At 57.3% G+C, this 20,336-nt stretch overlaps 2 protein-coding genes and 1 pseudogene across 2 annotated transcripts; 1 reads left to right on the top strand and 2 right to left on the bottom strand.

Moving 5' to 3' along the window:
• Positions 1-242: 242 nt before the first annotated feature.
• LOC127036662 (60S ribosomal protein L37-like) lies at positions 243-615 on the bottom strand. The gene has a single exon (XM_050927761.1). The coding sequence runs from the start codon at positions 576-578 to the stop codon at positions 285-287; it is 294 nt and encodes a 97-aa protein (XP_050783718.1). The 5' UTR covers positions 579-615; the 3' UTR covers positions 243-284.
• A 12,343-nt stretch (positions 616-12,958) lies between these two features.
• Positions 12,959-14,189, bottom strand: LOC127036915 (galactoside alpha-(1,2)-fucosyltransferase 2-like; annotated as a pseudogene).
• A 250-nt stretch (positions 14,190-14,439) lies between these two features.
• Positions 14,440-19,569, top strand: LOC127036914 (fibroin heavy chain-like). The gene is made up of 6 exons (XM_050928199.1): positions 14,440-14,450; positions 18,032-18,067; positions 18,185-18,293; positions 18,348-18,427; positions 18,652-18,733; positions 18,950-19,569. Exons 1-6 carry the CDS (start codon positions 14,440-14,442, stop codon positions 19,553-19,555), a joined length of 924 nt encoding a protein of 307 aa, XP_050784156.1. The 3' UTR covers positions 19,556-19,569.
• Positions 19,570-20,336: the final 767 nt, after the last annotated feature.

Raw genomic sequence — 20,336 nt, 5'->3', positions numbered from 1 at the left:
ACCTGGGGCCTGGATCCCATATCGCCTTGCACTGGGCTTGGGAATTAGTGCCCTGACATGAAATTCCTCCCATTGTGCCAGGGCAGATCCTGCAGGTTTTTGTTTTTGTTTTTGGGGTTTTTTAAAGGAATGTGTTTAATCACACACACACACACACACACACACACACACACACACACACACACACACACACACACACACACACACACACACACACACACACACACACATACATATATATATTTTCTGGATTAGACCATTTATTTTAACAAACAGATGAGTCCTTAAGATGAGCTGGATGCTGCAACAGCAGCTCTCTTGGGCTTAGGTGTTGTTCCTTCACGGAATCCATTCCTGAATCGACGGTAGACATTTTTCAGGTGCCTCATCCGACCAGTACCAGTGGTGTTGCGTCTATTAGCCTTGGCATACCAGTAATACTTTCTCTTGCGCTTAGCAGGGTACCCACATTTCCCACAGGTGGACTTCTGGAGATGGTATGCCTTGGATCCGCAGCGCCGGCACAAAGTGTGGGTCTTATTGCAGCGCTTACCGAATGACGACGTTCCCTTCGTCATCTTCCTCCGGCCGCCAGCACAGCTATTGGCATGTGCCCTTGTGTTTAGCTGAAACGTTGGACTCAGTTTAGTATGGGGATGGACTCAGAGACTGAGAGCTAAACCGACACTGCTGTCCTGCTGCGTGGAGCCCAGTGCGCTTGGGCTGTGAATTTTTGGCATGCACGTGTGGCTGTATTTATCTCATTGTGCTGATAGTGCTACTTCCTTGGCGTGATGAGGACATTATGCTAAGATGAATCGTGGCAATAGTGTCCTGGTGTGGTGGTCACTCTGTGCTGTTCATGGGAATCCTGCATTTTTGTAGGCTGGGTTGGTGTAGCCCTGTTGTTCCCAGAAAATTAGAGCCGCAAGGTGGGTGAGGTAATATCTTTTATTGGAGCAACTTTTGGTGGTGAGAAAGAGAGAAGTTTTGGAGCTTTCATGGAGTTCGTTCTTCCCGAAGAAGAGTTCTGTGAAGGCTCAAAAGCTCGTCTCTCTCACCGACAGAAGATGGTCCAATAAAATATATGACCTCACCCACCTTGATATATATTACCCCTCCCCCTCAATATTACCTCACCCAGGGTCTTTGGGGCACTTTGGCGGTGAGTCTCAGGATGGAAGGACCCCCCTGCCTCTGAATTACTGCCAAAGAGGGGGCCCCCCACTGCTGAAGACCCCAGACCCCCTGAATCCTCTGGGCAGCCCTGGGTCTGACCCCAAAGTTCTCTGGCAAAACACCCCGGCTTTATACTTGTAAATTCCCACTTTACTCTGGATTTTGCAAGGTCATTTTGGCGTCGTTAGTCCATAAGTGGGGTTAATTTTGGGGGTTTCCGCTGTTCTCCCTGAATTCTTGTCTCGCCTTCAGGGGTGTTTGCCTCACCTCTGAGGTCGTCACTGCCGCTACCTCGTTTAGCATTGGACATGATGGATTTTTCCTGCCGTCTCTCCCAGTCGCTCACTTCTTCTTGGGCATCTGCGATGGCTTTTCACACATCTCCTCTAACCACACACACGTCCTTTGCGCCTCATCGCAAAGGGGGATACAGAGAATTTCAGCCAGGATTACAGTTTACAAAGGGTTATGTGGTCACTAAAAGGGTTACAAAAGAACCTTACCCCACTTGGTTTGCAATGCAGATAAGAGACAAGATCTTACAGCCAACATTGTCATGAAAAGTTCTCCTAAAACCAATGGGGCCATAATCCGCTGTAAGGACCGTTCTGGTCTGTTCCTGTCGTAAGAGCAGTTCAGACACAGGCAGCCTGGCTGATGCGTCTTTTCCAACGACCCAGGGTCGTTCCTTCCTGCTGTCCAGACAGGGTGGCCGGCAGAATCCAATCCAATCCTACCATACATGGATACATTGAATACGTACGACATTATTATCTTTTATCCTTCTTTCTAAGTTACACAAAATACAAACATCAAATCCTACTACTAGTTAGAGGAGGAGGTCTGGGAGCCAGGACGCCTGGGTTCTCTCCCCGGCTCTGGGAAGGGAGTGTGGTCTAGTGATTAGAGAAGATGGGGCTGGGAGCAGGGGGGTGCTCTCCCCTGGCCACCAGGGCTGGGTTTTAGGGAACTGGCTAGGGGGAGGCTTTCCCTCTGACCCCATGAACTGAGCTGCCTGGTTCTCAGCCCTCTCTGACCACAGGCCTCTCTCTGCCCCTACTTGGTGCATTAAAAGGGTCAGAGAAAACAGGAACAACAGATCCGATTTCTCGACGAGCACTTTCCTAGAGCCTCAAATACCAGGCCGTAGTGGTTACAAACTGACCTGGTTTAGCGGGGAAGTGGAGGCAGCTAGAACCCCCCTCCCCAGGTGAATGGGGGTGAGTAACACCTCCCCTACTGGCGGTGACGCTGCCTCACATCAGCTCTGGCCCAAGTGGTGGCTCAGGAAGGTGTGGCAGGATGTCACCCCGGCAGAGTAGCTCGCTCCTGGCACCCAGCCCCCCTGCTCTGAGCGCTGTGGGATCGGGGCATGGGGTGCTGAGGCTGGCCTGGCTCGGCTTCCCCAAACCGTCCCTCCGGGGGTGGCGAGAGGCCTGGTGCAGCTGGGCCCACGGACCCGGATCAGGCCTGAGGGGCACCAGCAGAGCTGGCGGAAGGAGGGGGGCAGACACTGTTGCTCTGACTGTTCTCGCCTGCCCCTGGGTTGGATTGTGGCTGAAGGGGCCGATCCGGGGTCAAGCGCTGGCTCTGCTCCCCCCCGACAACACGCGTCCCGCTGGAGCTGGGGTCACCTACCCCCGCGGCTGGGCTGGAGCGAGGGGGGCAGCGTGGGGGCAGGGCTCTGCTGGCAGCTGGATGCCTTTTGGGAACAGAGGGAACTGGGCTGGGAAAAGCCGCTCTCCCTTCTCCTATAACCACCTCCCCCATCCATCCCCAGCCCCACCCTCCGCCCCCCTCCTCAATTCCCTGGTGCTGAATTGTGGTGCCAGCTGCCCGTGCGTCTCCGGGAGGACGTAGGCCTGGCACCCGTTCATCGTGGCCAGGGCGTAGAGGGTGGCGTGTTCCCCAAGTGCTCAGCAGAGTTCACGTTCCACATGTCCAGCTCCGTGGGGTGGGGCGAGGACCTCTCCATTGCTTTCGGGGAGGGGAGCTGTCAAAAACCGGGCTCTCCAAATCTTTCTGAATCAGTCTTTCATATTTCAAAATTGTAAGTATAGCCAGGCAAGGCGGATTAGTCTTATGTTTGTTTTCTTTCAACTTGTGAATGTTTTTCCTTTCGCTGGAAGGATTTTTACCTCTGTTTGCTGTAATTTTGAATCTCAGGCTGCGGGGGTGGGAGTCCCTCTAGTCTATATGAATCTGAGTACCCTGTAAAGCATTTTCCATCCTGATTTTACAGAGAGAATTTTTATCTTTTCTTTCTTTAATTAAAAGCTTTCTTTTTAAGAACCTGATTTATTTTTTCCTTGTTCTAGAATCCAAGGGCTTGAGTCTAAACTCACCAGGGATTGGTGGGGGGAAAGAGAGGGAGCAGGTTAATTTCTCCTTATGATCAGATCCAAGGGGTTTGGGTCTTCGGTTCTCCAGGGAAGGTTTTGGGGGAACAGGAAGTGTGCCGAACACTATATTTTTGGCTGGTGGCAGCGTTACCAGATCTAAGGAATTAAGCTTAAAAGTGATCATGCAGGTCCCCACTTTTTGGACGCTAAAGTTCAAAGTGGGGGAAAATACCTTGACAGGAGCCTCTGCCTTGTGGTGGGGAACCGGCTGCTTAGGCGGATGAGGATGGAGAGGGTCATGATGGCCAGCAAGAAGAGGGGCAGCTTAAGGGGCAGCTGGAAGGGTTCCCGCTCCCATCCCAGAACTGGGGGATGGAACCAGAAGTCCTGGCTCCCAGCATCCCCCTGCCCCTCACTCAAACCACTAGACCCTACTTCCATCCCAGAGCTGGGGACAGAACCCAGGCATCCTGGCTCCTAGGCCCCCCTCCCCCGAAACCTCCCAGACCTTATGAAACCGCACCCCATATTCTTTATAGAAATATTATTACAGTATAATTATCATGTGACAGGTCGGATCACAGAAACGCCCTTGGGAACTGCCAACTGATGTGCCAAGACCACCTCCGCCCCTCCTTTCCCTGCCAGCCTGGGACTTCAGCACTCTGTCTAGCTGAGCCAGCCACGTCCGTCTGCTCCAACACTGACCCAGGGTCTGAACCACGCGCCCCAAAGCTGCAGGCTTGACTGAAAGCAGCTCACAGACGTGTTCCTGTCTTTAACATGCAGATGCCCAACTCCCAATGGGGTCTAAACGCAAATAAATCAGTTTTACCCTGTATAAAGCTTCTACAGGGTAAACTCATAAATTGTTCTCCCTCTATAACACTGATAGAGAGATATTCACAGCTGTTCCCCCCCGACCCCCAGGTATTAATACATACTCTGGGTTAATTAATAAGTCAAAAGTGATTTTATTAAGTATAAAAAGGAGGATTTAAGTGGTTCCAAGTAATAGCAGACAGAACAAAGTGAATTACCCAGCAAAATAAAATACAACCCGCAAGTCTAAGCCTAGTACGGTAAGAAAACCTGACTACAGATCAAATCTCACCCTCAGAGATGTTTCAGTAAGCTGCTTTCACAGGCTGGAGGCCTTCCTAGTCTGGGCACAGTCCTCTCCCCGGTACAGCCCTTGTTCCAGCTCAGGTGGTAGCTAGGGGATTGCTCGCGATGGCTGCAGCTTGTTCTGTTCCACCCACATATATACCTTGTGCACAAGGCGGGAATCCTGTGTTCCTCTGGGGCCCCACCCCTGCTTCTCAATGGAAAAGCACCAGGTTAAAGATGGATTCCAGTTCAGGTGACATGGTCACCCCAAGTCTTCATTCCTCCCAGCCTGACTCGCAGGAAGGCCGGCCTGCAAACAGAGCCAGCCAGTCAATTGTCCTGGTTGCTGCGAGCCATCAAGATCCCAAATCACCATTAATGGCCCCCACTTTGCATAATTACAATAGGCCCTGAGAGTGATAGTTCAGATACAAGAGTGATACGTTTATACCAATACGATGACCATACTCAATAGAGTGTAATGATACCTTACAGGAGATCTTTTAATGAAGCATATTCCAGTTACATTATATTCATACTCATTAGCATATTTTCATAAAATCATCTGGAGTGCAACGTCACGTATGGCATCACCATAGGCGTGCGCACGGGGTGTGCCGGATGTGCCTAGGCACCCTCATGCAGGGGTGGGCCGATGGCTCCAGTCTCCTGGCTCAGCAAGCCGCCGACTCTCCCCCGCTTCCCTGGAGCCAGGCTCCAGGAATATTCAGGGCTGGGGGCTTGGGTCCAGCAATCTCTGGAGCTGGGTCTCTCCCCCGGCCCTGCCTGCAGCACCTCCCCCCACCCCACGGGTGTCACGGAGTCACCGGGCGATGCTCTGGAACTGCTCCCCACCAAGCCAGTCAGGACTTTGGGGAGCCTCCTCTCCCTAGGAGCAGACTTGTTCAGGGCAAGAAGCTCACATGGCTTCACCTCCTGGGTCTCTCCTTGGAGCATTCAGCATCCTCTGCCCCTCCGTGCGCTTCCCACAGCGAGTCCACCCCAGCGGGGTCCTGGGGAAGCCACCGGGTCCTGCACCCCCACTTTGCAGTCAGACGTGACTCTTAGCCAACCAGTAAAACAGAGGTTTATTCGATGACAGGAACAGGGTCTAAAACAGAGCTTGTAGATACAGCGAACCGGACCCCTCGGCTGGGTCCATTCTGGGGGGGGGGTAGTGAGCCAGACCCCCAAGGTCTGCCCTCCACCCTTGACCCCAGCCAGCTCCAGACTAACCACCACTCCCAGCCCCTCCTCTCTCCTCAGCCCCTTTCCCGGGCCAGGAGGTCACCTGATCCCTTTGTCTCCAACACCTTCAGCTGGCACCTTTGCAGAGGAGGGGCCCAGGCCATCAGTTGCTAGGAGACAGAGTGTCAGGCATTTAGGTGCACTGGCCCTTTGCTCTGCCAGATACTTAAGAACTGCCATGGGGACACTGAGGCACCAACACAGTATTCAGAGAAAACATTAAGAACTTTCCCAGTTCGTCACATCTCTCCCCCCTTCGAGACCGAACTGAGCGAGGTCACTCCAGCCAGTGACCTGGGGAAGTTCGAACCCACCAACGTTCCCATGGATGCCCCAGCATCTCTCCCATTCCTTGGTGTGAGTTACACCAGGACAGTCCAGTCTCACGCCCTCCCTTAGGTCGGGTGTGCTTGATGGCACTTGCAGGCCGCATGTAGGAAGGTTTATGCGGCTTGAACCCTTTTGCTACCCCAATACCTCTGGGGTTCAAACTGGGACGGGGTCTTCTCCCAGCACTTAAGAGCCCCCCTCTTGGCCTTGGCCAGCTTTGGGCTTGGGCAGCTGCTTCCCACTTTGTGGCCCAGACACAACACCTTTGCCGTCGCCCCTTACACATTCCAGCTTTTAAGGTCAGTCCCACCTCCTTGAGGCAGCCCATCCCCCTTTTCACCTGGGACACCTGTTCCTCCCAGGTCTGGCTAAAGATGCACATGTTATCAGTGTCTGCCAGGGCCAAGTTCTCCATCTCCCTCTGCTTGTCTAGAATCTCCCCAGGCCTAGGCATGGGGTCGGCATTGGACACTGTGATGGCTTTAAGCTTCTGATAGCCCCCATAAAACCAGATCATCCTGTCTCCCTTGGGGATCAGCCCCACGGGTGAGGCCCATGGGCTGTAAAATGGCTGGATCCCATCTAAAGGCAGCATGTCCCTGACCTCTCTCTCCAGGTTCTGGGCTGCTTTCCCAGTGACTCTGAATGGGAAACACCTGATGGGGAGATTGTCTCCCACCTCAGGGAAGAGATCCCCCCGGGGGTCTTCCCCCTTCTTCATCCAATCCTCCCTCTTCAGGTTCAGGGGTCCCCTCACTCTCCTCCCATCCAGCAGCTCGAACGGGAAGAACCCTGTGGATTCCTGGGGCACCACCAGCTGCCTCCCGATTCCCCCCAGTTCTACTTCCCCTTGGGGAGCCCATTCCTGGTACAGGAATCCCTTCTCCTGCAGGACTCTGTCCCTGCAGCCTTCCCCAAGGGGGTTTGCAGCGCTGTGGCCAGCAAGTTCCCTCAGCTTCTCCAAGGAGGGATCCCTCTGCAGCTCGGTCTGGGATTCAGCGGCTGGGGCAGGGAGTGGGACCTGCTCCCTCTCGCTGGCTGGACCTGGGGTCACAGCCCCCCTGAGCCCTGTCCCTGGTAGCTCCCTCCCTGCTGTGCAATCACTTCCCAGCAGCACGTCTGGACCAGGCAAACCTGTTTGGCAGCTGACCTGCCCTGCCTGGGTGTTCCCACACTCAGCTGGGGTCTCAGCTCCCCACGTGCTCAGCGCTGCCCTTGCTGTCCCAGTGGGGGCAGGCAGCGAGCTCTCTGCTCTGGTCACAGCATCAGAGCCAGCGTGAGCCCCCTCTCCGGTGTGCAGGGGGGCCGTGAGCATCTCTCCCTCCCACTCAGCCCCAGGGGGCTGGTTACAGGTAGGCAGGTATCCTGAGCCCTGCAGCCCCTCCCCCCTGCCAGCCAGGTCATTTGCATTTTCACTGACCATTTCCATCCTAGCCAATTGGTTCCCTGGATTTGAATTCAAACCTTCGGCCATTACAGGAGCGGGGCCTGGATCCTGTCCCATGGGGAGACAGTCACCCCCCAACAGGGCCTCCCAACCGATATCCTGGAGAACCCCAACGACCAGCCAGCCCAACCCCTCCTGGGTCTGCACAGGGATCTGGGCCATAGGCAGGGCGAGGGGCTTCACCCCAGGGAACTTCACCCAGGTTCCACAGTCCCTCAGCATCTGGGGCTGCACCACCACAGTCCTCTCTGTCCCAGGGTCTCGCCCCCGCAGGCGTGTTTCCCCACTAACCCCTGGGCAGCCCCCTATGTCTCTCTGATCCACCATCACCAGTCCACGCTGCTGCTGCTTCTCCTGCAGCTTTTCCTCGGGCTCTTGCTCTCTCTCACGGTCCTCTTGCTCTCTCGGGCTCTGCTCCCATCCCATCCGTCTCCAATCTCCTGATAGGGAACCCAATCGTGAAGACCCTCATCTGATTGGGGACCAGACTCCCGGGGATGCCTGGCTGATGCTCCAGCTGCTCTCAGATCCTCTTGTAGCCCCATCTGGGCCAGGAATCTGCTCCTCAGAGCGGTCCTTTTCCTCCAACTGCACGATTAACTGTGCCTTGGTGAATTTCCCCATGCGTAACCCTCTCTTTGTGCACAGGATCACAATGTCCTTCTCAAGGAGATGGTGATAGGCCATCACTTCACCGTTCCCAAGTGGCTCTGGACTCACAGGCCTGTGTGCTCTTGGCTCCCCCATGGTTTCCAGGAAGAACCCCTGGTGTGCCAGCCCTTCTCGTGATCACCACCTCTTTGCCAGGGTCGAGCTGCAGACTCCTCCGCCCCTGGGACTGCTCCTGCAATCCCCAGGGGAACCCTGCTACTGCAAAATCCTTCTCTCTCCCAGGGTCGAGCGGCAAGCTCCTCCGCCCCTGAGACTGCTCGCTGCAATCCTCAGGGGGACCCCGTTACTCCAACAGTCCTTCTTGCTGGTCACAGACTCCCAGAGGTTAACTGCCCCCTGAAACCATCCCACTCTGAGCCTTCAGCATGCCTGGTCCTCATTATCCCTCCTTTGTTTTACTGCTCCCCAGTCACTTACTGCAAGCAGCGCCATTCACGGGGTGCAGTACATCCCACCGCTGCCACCAGTTGTCACGGAGTCACCGGGCGATGCTCTGGAACTGCTCCCCACCAAGCCAGTCAGGACTTTGGGGAGCCTCCTCTCCCTAGGAGCAGACTTGTTCAGGGCAAGAAGCTCACATGGCTTCACCTCCTGGGTCTCTCCTTGGAGCATTCAGCATCCTCTGCCCCTCCGTGCGCTTCCCACAGCGAGTCCACCCCAGCGGGGTCCTGGGGAAGCCACCGGGTCCTGCACCCCCACTTTGCAGTCAGACGTGACTCTTAGCCAACCAGTAAAACAGAGGTTTATTCGATGGCAGGAACAGGGTCTAAAACAGAGCTTGTAGATACAGCGAACCGGACCCCTCGGCTGGGTCCATTCTGGGGGGGGGGTAGTGAGCCAGACCCCCAAGGTCTGCCCTCCACCCTTGACCCCAGCCAGCTCCAGACTAACCACCACTCCCAGCCCCTCCTCTCTCCTCAGCCCCTTTCCCGGGCCAGGAGGTCACCTGATCCCTTTGTCTCCAACACCTTCAGCTGGCACCTTTGCAGAGGAGGGGCCCAGGCCATCAGTTGCTAGGAGACAGAGTGTCAGGCATTTAGGTGCACTGGCCCTTTGCTCTGCCAGATACTTAAGAACTGCCATGGGGACACTGAGGCACCAACACAGTATTCAGAGAAAACATTAAGAACTTTCCCAGTTCGTCACAACGGGTCTCCCCCCCACCCCGCCCCACTGCATCCCTGCCTGGAAGAAAGCAGCGGCTCCCAGCAGCAACGCTGTCTGCTGCCCCATGGTCCTGGTGGCCCCCACCTCCTAATGGCAGGGCAGGCTGCCCTTACGCTGCCCTTCTGCCCTAGCCCTGAGCCTCTCCAACACCCCAAACCCTCATCCCCAGCCCCAGCCAGAGCCATCATCCCCCTGCACCCTAATCCTTTGCCCCAGCCCTGAGTCCCCTCCTGCATCCTGAACCCCTCATCCCTCCGCACCCTAATCCTCTGCCCCAGCCCTGAGTCCCCTCCTGCATCCTGAACCCCTCATCCCCCCCGCACCCTAATCCTTTGCCCCAGCCCTGAGTCCCCTCCTGCATCCTGAACCCCTCATCCCTCCGCACCCTAATCCTCTGCCCCAGCCCTGAGTCCCCTCCTGCATCCTGAACCCCTCATCCCCCCCGCACCCTAATCCTCTGCCCCAGCCCTGAGCCCCCTCCTGCATCCCGAACCCCTCATCCTCCCTCGGTCTAATCCTCTGCCCCAGCCCTGAGCCCCCTCCTGCATCCTGAACCCCTCATTCCCCCACATCCTAATCCTCTGCCCCAGCCCTGAGCCCCCTCCTGCATCCTGAACCCCTCATCCCCCCGCACCCTAATCCTCCACCCCAGCCCTGAGCCCCCTCCTGCATCCTGAACCCCTCATCCCCCGTCACTCTAATCCTCTGCCCCAGCCTTGAGCCCCCTCTTGCATCCTGAACCCCCATCCCTCCGCACTCTAATCCTCTGCCCCAGCCTTGAGCCCCCTCCTGCATCCTGAACCCCTCATCCTCATCCCCACAGCCCTCACCCTGCACCCCTCCTATCCCCAAACTTCCTCCCAGAGTGTGCACCCCCTCCCCCTTCCCAAACACCCCTCCGTCCCCAAACTCCCTCCCAGAGCCTGTGCCCCCTTCCTCTGCACCCTCTCCCACTCCCAAACTCCCTCCCAGAGGCTTCACCCCTTACCCCCTCCTATGCCCCCACCCCCAGCCCAGAGCCTGCACCCAAACTCTGTCCCAGAGCCTGCACCCCTCACCCCCTCCTGCACGCCCACCCCCTGCCCCAGCCCAGAGCCTGCACCCAGCACCCAAACTCCATCCCAGAGCCTGCACCCTGCACCCCTCCTGCACCCTAATCCCCAGACCACGACCTGCACCCCAGACCTCCTCCCCCCACCCAAACTCCCTCCCAGAACCTTAGGCAGGTGGGGGACGGAGTTGGTGGGCACAGGTTCTGGGCACCACCAAAATTTCTACAAACCTGCTACCCATGCACGGGGCAGCGTGTCTGATTCTGCGTGGAGCAAAACATGCTGCTAGGAGCCTCATGGTAAGGGGGCAGGGGGGTGTTGGATAATGGGTGGGGGTAGTCAGGGGACGGGGAGCAAGGTGGGCTGGCTAGTGGGTGGGATCCTGGGGATGGGGGGTTAGGGGTGGGGGGTCTCTGGAGGGGGAAGTCAGGGAGCGGGGGGCGGTGGATGGGGCATGGGAGTCCTGGGGTCTGTTAGGGGGTGGGGGGGGTGGATAGGGGGTCAGCCCAGTCAGGGGACAGGGAGCAAGGAGGGTCCTGGGGGGGCAGTTAGGGTGGGTGGGGTCTCTGAAGGGGGTGGTCAGGGGACAAGGACCTGAGGGGTCGGGAGTTCGGGGCGGGGGCTGTCAGGAGGCGGGGGTGTGGAGAGGGGTTGGGGCAGGCAGGGAGCGGGGGGGTTGGATGGGTCGGGAGTTCTGGGGGTCCTGTCAGGGGGGTGGGGAGTGGTTGGATGAGGCATGCGAGTCCCGGGGACCTGTCTGGGGGCGGGGGTGTGGAGAGGGGTTGGGGCAGGCAGGGAGCGGGGGGGTTGGATGGGTCGGGAGTTCTGGGGGTCCTGTCAGGGGGGTGGGGAGTGGTTGGATGAGGCATGCGAGTCCCGGGGGCCTGTCTGGGGGCGGGGGTGAGGATAAGGGTCGGGGCAGGCAGGGGACAGGTAGGGGGTAGGGTCCTAGGGGGGCAGTCAGGGGACAAGGAGCAGGGAGGCTTAGCTAGGGGGTGGGGTCCCAGCAGGGTTAGTCAGGGGACAAGGAGCAGGGGGGTTGGGAGTTCTGAGGGGGGCAGTCAGGGGGGCAGGAAGTAGGAGGGAGTGGATGGGGGCAGGTGGGGTGGGGCTCCCTGGGTGCACACCCTAATGAAATGTGCTGCGCACGCCTGCGAGCATCACCGTGATCTATTTTGTGCAGGAGGAGGCATGTGAGGTATCATTAGAAAGGCGACGACTGGCCGAATGTGATTATCCTGTTTGTACGCACATCTCGGGCCTGTATCTGAAGTTAGGAATCTCGACTCTGTAACAATGACCGGTGGGTTTCCCCCTGGGGAACGCCCAGCAGACAGCAGCCGTCAGTCAGTCCGGCTGGGAAGAGCAATACGTCTTTGAAGATGCTCCTCTCCCACCTGCCTGGGATGGGACAAAGCGCCGCTGACTCCTGGCTGCTTGGAGCACGTGATCCCGGCCCCTGGTTCTGGACTCCATGATGGAAAACCTGGGACAGGAACACCTGGAGCTTTAAGCTGCAACCAAGAGCAGTTTGCCGTCAAGAACCTCTGCAATCTGCTTAAAACAACATTTAGGAGGAGAAATCACAGCTTGTAACCGGTCTCTTTGGTTAAGTTCCAGTGTTTGTTTTATTTGCTGGTTCCAGCTGTTGGCCAACCCTTATAATCACTGACAATCTATCCTGTGTCATTAACAAATTTCTTTCTTCTTTTCCCTAAAAGCAGCTCGTGGAATTTGTAACTGGGGGGCAAAACGCTGGGCAGCTCTTCCTCCCCATTGCGGGAGGGGGCAAACTCCACGAGCTTCGCTGGGCTGGTCTCTGTGCAGCCCACGGCAACACAATTTGGGGCTGGCACCCCGGAGGGGGTGTGCCCTGGAGTGCTGGGCTCTTCCCCGGCTGAAGCCTCCCCCCGCAGAGCTGATCTCAGTGTCTGTCTTTCTGCGGCTGGGGGTGTCCCTACCTGTGTGTGCTGGAGGAGGCTTGAGGGCCTGGCTCAGCAAGACGGCGTAAGGGAGCCCAGGCTGGGGGAACAGGTGGGCTCAGTGGTACCCCAGTACATCAGGTGGCACCCCGCAATGGGGGAGGCGACTAGTCACACACCCCACTCACCTCCCAGAGCTGGACTCGAACCCAGGAGTCCTGGCTCCCAGCCCCCGCTCCCCTCTGCTCTAACCATTCAACAGACAGAGATGGTCCCATCACTCAAGACTCCCATGAGAAGTGGTCTGGTGTAGATCATTGGCTGCTCCGTGTGGGACTCTGAACCCCACCAGCCCAGCTCCAAATCTCTGCCTATCTCCCCAGTGCAGCCCAAACCAGCCAGAGGTCCCAGGTGCCCACTCCCCGGCCGACCAGCCAAGTCCTGGCAGGTGGATCCCGTTGGCAGCCAGTGGCCACCAGCTGAGCTCCTTTAGCCAGTCGTACCACTGAGCAGGCGGGAGAGATCGGCGTCGATCCCAATCCACTCGGGCAGGAAGGCAGCCTCAGCCTTCAAGATCTTGAGGAAGGGAGAGTCGGGGAGGGTGTAGTTAGCCAAGTAGATGGTCTCCCCCCTCAGCTAGGTAACCAGCCCAAATGCCGAAGGTCCCGATGGTCATGATCGTGTGGTTGCAATGGGCCAAGAGAGCAAAGTCCCTCCCTGGCGACGACTCTTTCCTGTCCCCCGAGAAATACACGTCTCCCCGCGAGGCGTCGATGTTCTCCCGGCACCACTCCATCCCGTTGCTGGTCACCACAAAGACCAGCTCCTGGTACTTTGCCTGGAAGTAGCCCATGGCCTTCTCCAGGTAGGCCTTGTCCGCCACCACCCCCACCCATATCTCGGGCATCACCCAGCCGTAATCCCCCCATTCTCTCCTCCCCCTCCATTTCTCCCTCTGTCTTGACCGACAGAGCCCAGCTCCTCACTCGTGCTCAGTCTAACTGGCCATTAGATTGACTCGAGCTACGACAGGCTGGGAACTATCAGACCATCTGCAGGGGGGTGTGTGCGAGAGAGAGAGAGGGATTGAATGCACAGGCTAAGTCAATGTGTCTCAAAGCTTTTTACTGGTGACCCCTTTCACACAGCAAGCCCCTGAGTGCGAACCCCCCAATAAATTAAACACACTTTTAAAAACATTTAACAGCATTATAAATACTGGAGATAAGCAGGGTTTGGGGTGGAGGCTGACAGCTCATGACCCCGCCCCATGTAATAACCTCGTGACCCCCTGAGGGTTTCCGACCCCACTTTGAGAACCCCTGGGCTAAGTGTATTTTCAATAAATGCAGCATGTTGCCTTTTTCCCCTGAAAAAGCCCCTGTGTACTTCTTATAACATCTCCACTGGACCCCCCTTCCATCCCAGAGCCGGGGATAGAACCCAGGTGTCCTGCCTCCTAGCCCCCCTGCCCCCGCAACCTCCCAGACCTTCTGACATTACACCCCATATTCATCACTGTGACCTATTTTGTGCGAGACAAGGCATGTGAGGTATCATTAGAAAGGCGACAATTGGCTGAATGTGATTATCCTGTTTTTACGCACATCTCAGGCCTGTATCTGAAGCCTCAGGCTTGAAGATCTTGAGGATGGGACAAAGCACCTCTGACTCCTGGCTGCTTGGAGCACGTGATCCCGGCCCCTGGTTCGGACTCCATGATGGAAAACCTGGGACAGGAACACCTGGAGCTTTAAGCTGCAAGCAAGAGCAGTTTGCCTTCAAGAACCTCCGCGATCTGTCCAAGACGACATTTAGGGGGAGAAAATTCCTGCTTGTAACCAGCTTCTTTAGGATCTAAGCTTATATTGCACTGTGGTTTTGTCTCCTGGGTGATCTGCTTTGATCTGTGGGCAATCCCCTATAATCCCTGTGATACAGCACGGCCAGAGGGCAGCAGGAGGGGATAGATGGGAGATATGTAACTCCAGGATGATGAGAGCCTTATTCCCTGTAGAGGGAAGAGCGGCTGCTATAGATTAATTAGAGCACCCGAAGCCAATTACAGCACCTGCAGCCAGTCACCTGAAACCCCCCCTGCTTCAATCAGACAGTTGGAGGAGTTGGAGCAGAGCGGTTTGGAGGAGTTGGAGCAGGGAGCAGTTTGGAGGAGTTGGAGTTGGAGCAGGGAGCAGTTTGGAGGAGTTGGAGCGGAGCGGTTTGGAGGAGTTGGAGTTGGAGCAGGGAGCAGTTTGGAGGAGTTGGAGCGGAGCGGTTTGGAGGAGTTGGAGTTGGAGCAGGGAGCAGTTTGGAGGAGTTGGAGCGGAGCGGTTTGGCGTTGGAGCAGGGAGCAGTTTGGAGGAGTTGGAGCAGAGCGGTTTGGAGGAGTTGGAGCAGAGCGGTTTGGAGGAGTTGGAGTTGGAGCAGGGAGCAGTTTGGAGGAGTTGGAGCGGAGCGGTTTGGCGTTGGAGCAGGGAGCAGTTTGGAGGAGTTAGAGTTGAAGCAGGGAGCGGTTTGGAGGAGTTGGAGCGGAGCGGTTTGGCGTTGGAGCAGGGCGCAGTTTGGAGGAGTTGGAGCAGCGCAGTTTGGCATTGGAGCAGGGAGAAGTTTGGAGGAGTTGGAACGGAGCGGTTTGGAGGAGTTGGAGTTGGAGCAGGGAGCGGTTTGGAGGCGTTGGAGCAGAGCAGTTTGGAGGAGTTGGAGCAGGGAGCAGTTTGGAGGAGTTGGAGTGGAGCGGTTTGGAGGAATTGGAGCGGAGCGGTTTGGAGGAGTTGGAGTTGGAGCAGGGAGCAGCTTGGAGGAGTTGGAACGGAGCGGTTTGGAGGAATTGGAGCGGAGCGGTTTGGAGGAATTGGAGCGGAGCGGTTTGGAGGAGTTGGAGTTGGAGCAGGGAGCAGTTTGGAGGAGTTGGAGCGGAGCGGTTTGGAGGAATTGGAGCGGAGCGGTTTGGAGGAGTTGGAGTTGGAGCAGGGAGCGGTTTGGAGGCGTTGGAGCAGGGCAGTTTGGAGGAGTTGGAGCAGGGAGCAGTTTGGAGGAGTTGGAGTGGAGCGGTTTGGAGGAATTGGAGCGGAGCGGTTTGGAGGAGTTGGAGTTGGAGCAGGGAGCGGTTTGGAGGAATTGGAGTTGGAGCAGGGAGCGGTTTGGAGGAGTTGGAGCAGGGAGCGGTTTGGAGGAATTGGAGCGGAGCGGTTTGCAGGAGTTGGAGTTGGAGCAGGGAGCGGTTTGGAGGAATTGGAGCGGAGCTGTTTGGAGGAGTTGGAGTTGGAGCAGGGAGCGGTTTGGAGGAATTGGAGCGGAGCGGTTTGCAGGAGTTGGAGCTGGAGCAGGGAGCAGTTTGGAGGAATTGGAGCGGAGCGGTTTGGAGGAGTTGGAGTTGGAGCAGGGAGCAGTTTGGAGGAGTTGGAGTGGAGCGGTTTGGAGGAGTTGGAGCTGGAGCAGGGATCGGTTTGGAGGAGTTAGAGTGGAGCGGTTTGGAGGAGTTGGAGTGGAGCGGTTTGGAGGAGTTGGAGCAGGGAGCAGTTTGGAGGAGTTGGAGTGGAGCGGTTTGGAGGAGTTGGAGCTGGAGCAGGGATCGGTTTGGAGGAGTTGGAGCAGCGCAGTTTGGCGTTGGAGCAGGGAGCAGTTTGGAGGAGTTGGAGCGGAGCGGTTTGGCGTTGGAGCAGGGAGCGGTTTGGAGGAGTTGGAGCAGGGAGCAGGGATCGGTTTGGAGGAGTTAGAGTGCAGCGGTTTGGCGTTGGAGCAGGGAGCAGTTTGGAGGAGTTGGAGTGGAGCGGTTTGGCGTTGGAGCAGGGAGCGGTTTGGAGGAGTTGGAGCGGAGCGGTTTGGCGTTGGAGCAGGGAGCAGTTTGGAGGAGTTGGAGCAGAGCGGTTTGGAGGAGTTGGAGCAGAGCGGTTTGGAGGAGTTGGAGTTGGAGCAGGGAGCAGTTTGGAGGAGTTGGAGCAGGGAGCGGTTTGGAGGCGTTGGAGCAGAGCGGTTTGGAGGCGTTGGAGTTGGAGCAGGGAGCAGTTTGGAGGAGTTGGAGCAGGGAGCGGTTTGGAGGCGTTGGAGCAGAGCGGTTTGGAGGCGTTGGAGTTGGAGCAGGGAGCAGTTTGGAGGAGTTGGAGCGGAGCGGTTTGGAGGAGTTGGAGTTGGAGCAGGGAGCAGTTTGGAGGAGTTGGAGCGGAGCGGTTTGGAGGAGTTGGAGTTGGAGCAGGGAGCAGTTTGGAGGAGTTGGAGCTGGAGCAGGGATCAGTTTGGAGGAGTTGGAGCAGCGCAGTTTGGCGTTGGAGCAGGGAGCAGTTTGGAGGAGTTGGAACGGAGCAGTTTGGAGGAGTTGGAGCAGGGAGCAGTTTGGAGGAATTGGAGTGGAGCAGTTTGGAGGAATTGGAGCAGGGAGCAGTTTGGAGGATTTGGAGCAGAGCGGTTTGCAGGAGTTGGAGTTGGAGCAGGGAGCGGTTTGGAGGCGTTGGAGCAGGGAGCAGTTGGAGGAATTGGAGCGGAGCGGTTTGCAGGAGTTGGAGCAGGGAGCGGTTTGGAGGAATTGGAGCGGAGCGGTTTGTAGAAGTTGGAGTTGGAGCAGGGAGCAGTTTGGAGGCGTTGGAGCAGAGCGGTTTGGAGGAGTTGGAGTTGGAGCAGGGAGTGGTTTGGAGGAATTGGAGCGGAGCGGTTTGGAGGAGTTGGAGCAGGGAGCAGTTTGGAGGAATTGGAGCGGAGCGGTTTGCAGGAGTTGGAGCTGGAGCAGGGAGCGGTTTGGAGGCGTTGGAGCAGGGAGTGGTTTGGAGGAGTTGGAGCGGAGCGGTTTGCAGGAGTTGGAGTTGGAGCAGGGAGCAGTTTGGAGGAATTGGAGCGGAGCGGTTTGGAGGAGTTGGAGTTGGAGCAGGGAGCGGTTTGGAGGCGTTGGAGTTGGAGCAGGGAGTGGTTTGGAGGCGTTGGAGCAGAGCGGTTTGGAGGAATTGGAGTTGGAGCAGGGAGCGGTTTGGAGGCGTAGGAGCAGAGCGGTTTGGAGGTGTTGGAGTGAAGCGGAGCGGTTTGGAGGAGTTGGAGCGGAGCAGAGCAGTTTGGAGGAGTTGGAGTTGGAGCAGGGAGTGGTTTGGAGGTGTTGGAGCAGAGCGGTTTGGAGGCGTTGGAGCAGGGAGCAGTTTGGAGGAATTGGAGCAGAGCGGTTTGGAGGAGTTGGAGTTGGAGCAGGGAGCGGTTTGGAGGAGTTGGAGTTGGAGCAGGGAGCGGTTTGGAGGAGTTGGAGTTGGAGCAGGGAGCGGTTTGGAGGAATTGGAGCGGAGCGGTTTGCAGGAGTTGGAGTTGGAGCAGGGAGCGGTTTGGAGGAATTGGAGCGGAGCGGTTTGGAGGAGTTGGAGTTGGAGCAGGGAGCAGTTTGGAGGAATTGGAGCGGAGCGGTTTGGAGGAGTTGGAGTTGGAGCAGGGAGCGGTTTGGAGGCGTTGGAGTTGGAGCAGGGAGTGGTTTGGAGGCGTTGGAGCAGAGCGGTTTGGAGGCGTTGGAGCAGAGCGGTTTGGAGGAATTGGAGTTGGAGCAGGGAGCGGTTTGGAGGCGTAGGAGCAGAGCGGTTTGGAGGTGTTGGAGTGAAGTGGAGCGGTTTGGAGGAGTTGGAGCGGAGCGGAGCAGTTTGGAGGAGTTGGAGTTGGAGCAGGGAGTGGTTTGGAGGTGTTGGAGCAGAGCGGATTGCAGGCGTTGGAGCAGGGAGCAGTTTGGAGGAATTGGAGCAGAGCGGTTTGGAGGAGTTGGAGTTGGAGCAGGGAGCGGTTTGGAGGAGTTGGAGTTGGAGCAGGGAGCGGTTTGGAGGAGTTGGAGTTGGAGCAGGGAGCGGTTTGGAGGAATTGGAGCGGAGCGGTTTGCAGGAGTTGGAGTTGGAGCAGGGAGCGGTTTGGAGGAATTGGAGCGGAGCGGTTTGCAGGAGTTGGAGTTGGAGCAGGGAGTGGTTTGGAGGAGTTGGAGCAGAGTGGTTTGGAGGAGTTGGAGCTGGAGTAGGGAGCGGTTTGGAGGAGTTGGAGTTGGAGCAGGGAGCAGTTTGGAGGAATTGGAGCGGAGCGGTTTGGAGGAGTTGGAGTTGGAGCAGGGAGCAGTTTGGAGGAATTGGAGCGGAGCGGTTTGGAGGAGTTGGAGCGGAGCGGTTTGGAGGCATTGGAGCGGAGCGGTTTGCAGGAGTTGGAGTTGGAGCAGGGAGCGGTTTGGAGGAATTGGAGCGGAGCGGTTTGGAGGAGTTGGAGTTGGAGCAGGGAGCAGTTTGGAGGAATTGGAGCGGAGCGGTTTGGAGGAGTTGGAGCGGAGCGGTTTGGAGGAATTGGAGCGGAGCGGTTTGCAGGAGTTGGAGCTGGAGCAGGGAGCGGTTTGGAGGCGTTGGAGCAGGGAGTGGTTTGGAGGAGTTGGAGCGGAGCGGTTTGCAGGAGTTGGAGTTGGAGCAGGGAGCAGTTTGGAGGAATTGGAGCGGAGCGGTTTGGAGGAGTTGGAGTTGGAGCAGGGAGCGGTTTGGAGGAATTGGAGCGGAGCGGTTTGGAGGAGTTGGAGTTGGAGCAGGGAGCGGTTTGGAGGAATTGGAGCGGAGCGGTTTGGAGGAGTTGGAGTTGGAGCAGGGAGCGGTTTGGAGGAGTTGGAGTTGGAGCAGGGAGCGGTTTGCAGGAGTTGGAGTTGGAGCAGGGAGTGGTTTGGAGGCGTTGGAGCAGAGCGGTTTGGAGGAGTTGGAGTTGGAGCAGGGAGCGGTTTGGAGGAATTGGAGCGGAGCGGTTTGGAGGAGTTGGAGCGGAGCGGTTTGGAGGAGTTGGAGTTGGAGCAGAGCGGTTTGCAGGAGTTGGAGTTGGAGCAGGGAGCGGTTTGGAGGAATTGGAGCGGAGCGGTTTGGAGGAGTTGGAGTTGGAGCAGGGAGCGGTTTGGAGGAGTTGGAGTTGGAGCAGGGAGCAGTTTGGAGGAATTGGAGCGGAGCGGTTTGCAGGAGTTGGAGTTGGAGCAGGGAGTGGTTTGGAGGCGTTGGAGCAGAGCGGTTTGGAGGAGTTGGAGTTGGAGCAGGGATCGGTTTGGAGGCATTGGAGCAAGGTGCAGTTTGGAGGGAAGCAGAGGAGAGCTTGGCAAAGTGCTGTGATGGGAAAGACCCGAAGTAAAGGGACACCCGGCTTGTACAGAGCAGAGGGACTCTACAGACACAAGGGGTTGGGAGAAACCTTGCCGAAGCAGAGAGAGGGCAGGAAGCCCCACAAGCTGATGTCTGGAGAGGGAAGTAGCCCAGGGGGAGGATCCCTTAGCCAAGTGGTTTGCCACTATCCCTGGGCTGGGCTGGGCCCCTCCCTCTGCACTCCCTTTCTCTGGGATACTAGTGGGACAGTTAATACCCCAGCCCGGGGCAGGAAACGGTGCCCTGAACACCCCCACAAGAAGAGAGTGCGGGACCCATCAGAGCAGTGCTGGCAATTTGCCACATCACGTCCCATCTGTCTGTTGCAGCTAATAAGGTTTGTTTTGTTTTCTCTAAAACCAACATGTGGACTTCGTAACCGGGGGGCAAAATGCTGGGCAGCGATTCCTCCCCATTGCGGGAGGGGGCGAACTCCACGAGCTTCGCTAGGAGGGTCTCCGTGCAGCGCCCAGCAACACAGTTTGGGGGTTGCACCCCGGAGGGGGTGTGCCCTGGAGTGCTGGGCTCTTCCCCGGCTGAAGCCTCCCTCCGCAGAGCTGATCTCAGTGTCTGTCTTTCTGCGGCTGGGGGTGTCCCTACCTGTGTGTGCTGGAGGAGCCTTGATGGCCTGGCTCAGCAGGACGGCGTAAGGGAGCCCAGGCTGGGGGAACAGGTGGGCTCAGTGGTACCCCAGTACATCAGGTGGCACCTGTGGGGGGGACGACAACCCGTCACAGACCCCACTCATCACCTTCTGCAGCTGGACTCGA

The sequence above is a fragment of the Gopherus flavomarginatus genome, chromosome 18 (assembly GCF_025201925.1).
Source record: "Gopherus flavomarginatus isolate rGopFla2 chromosome 18, rGopFla2.mat.asm, whole genome shotgun sequence".
Lineage (NCBI taxonomy): Eukaryota > Metazoa > Chordata > Testudines > Testudinidae > Gopherus > Gopherus flavomarginatus.
The sequence above is the reverse complement of the archived record's forward strand: the minus strand, read 5'-3'. Positions and strand labels throughout refer to the sequence as shown.

Excerpts from the sequence above, each read along its gene's own strand:
- LOC127036914 (XM_050928199.1), top strand. Across the intron at positions 18,428-18,651 it reads TTGGAGGAGTTGGAGCTGGA|CGGTTTGGAGGAGTTGGAGT; the intron begins GTAGGGAGCGGT and ends ATTGGAGCGGAG. Across the intron at positions 18,734-18,949 it reads GGAGGAGTTGGAGCGGAGCG|CGGTTTGGAGGAGTTGGAGT; the intron begins GTTTGGAGGAAT and ends ATTGGAGCGGAG.
- LOC127036662 (XM_050927761.1), bottom strand. The coding sequence starts at position 578 with ATGACGAAGGGAACGTCGTCATTCGGTAAGCGCTGCAATAAGACCCAC.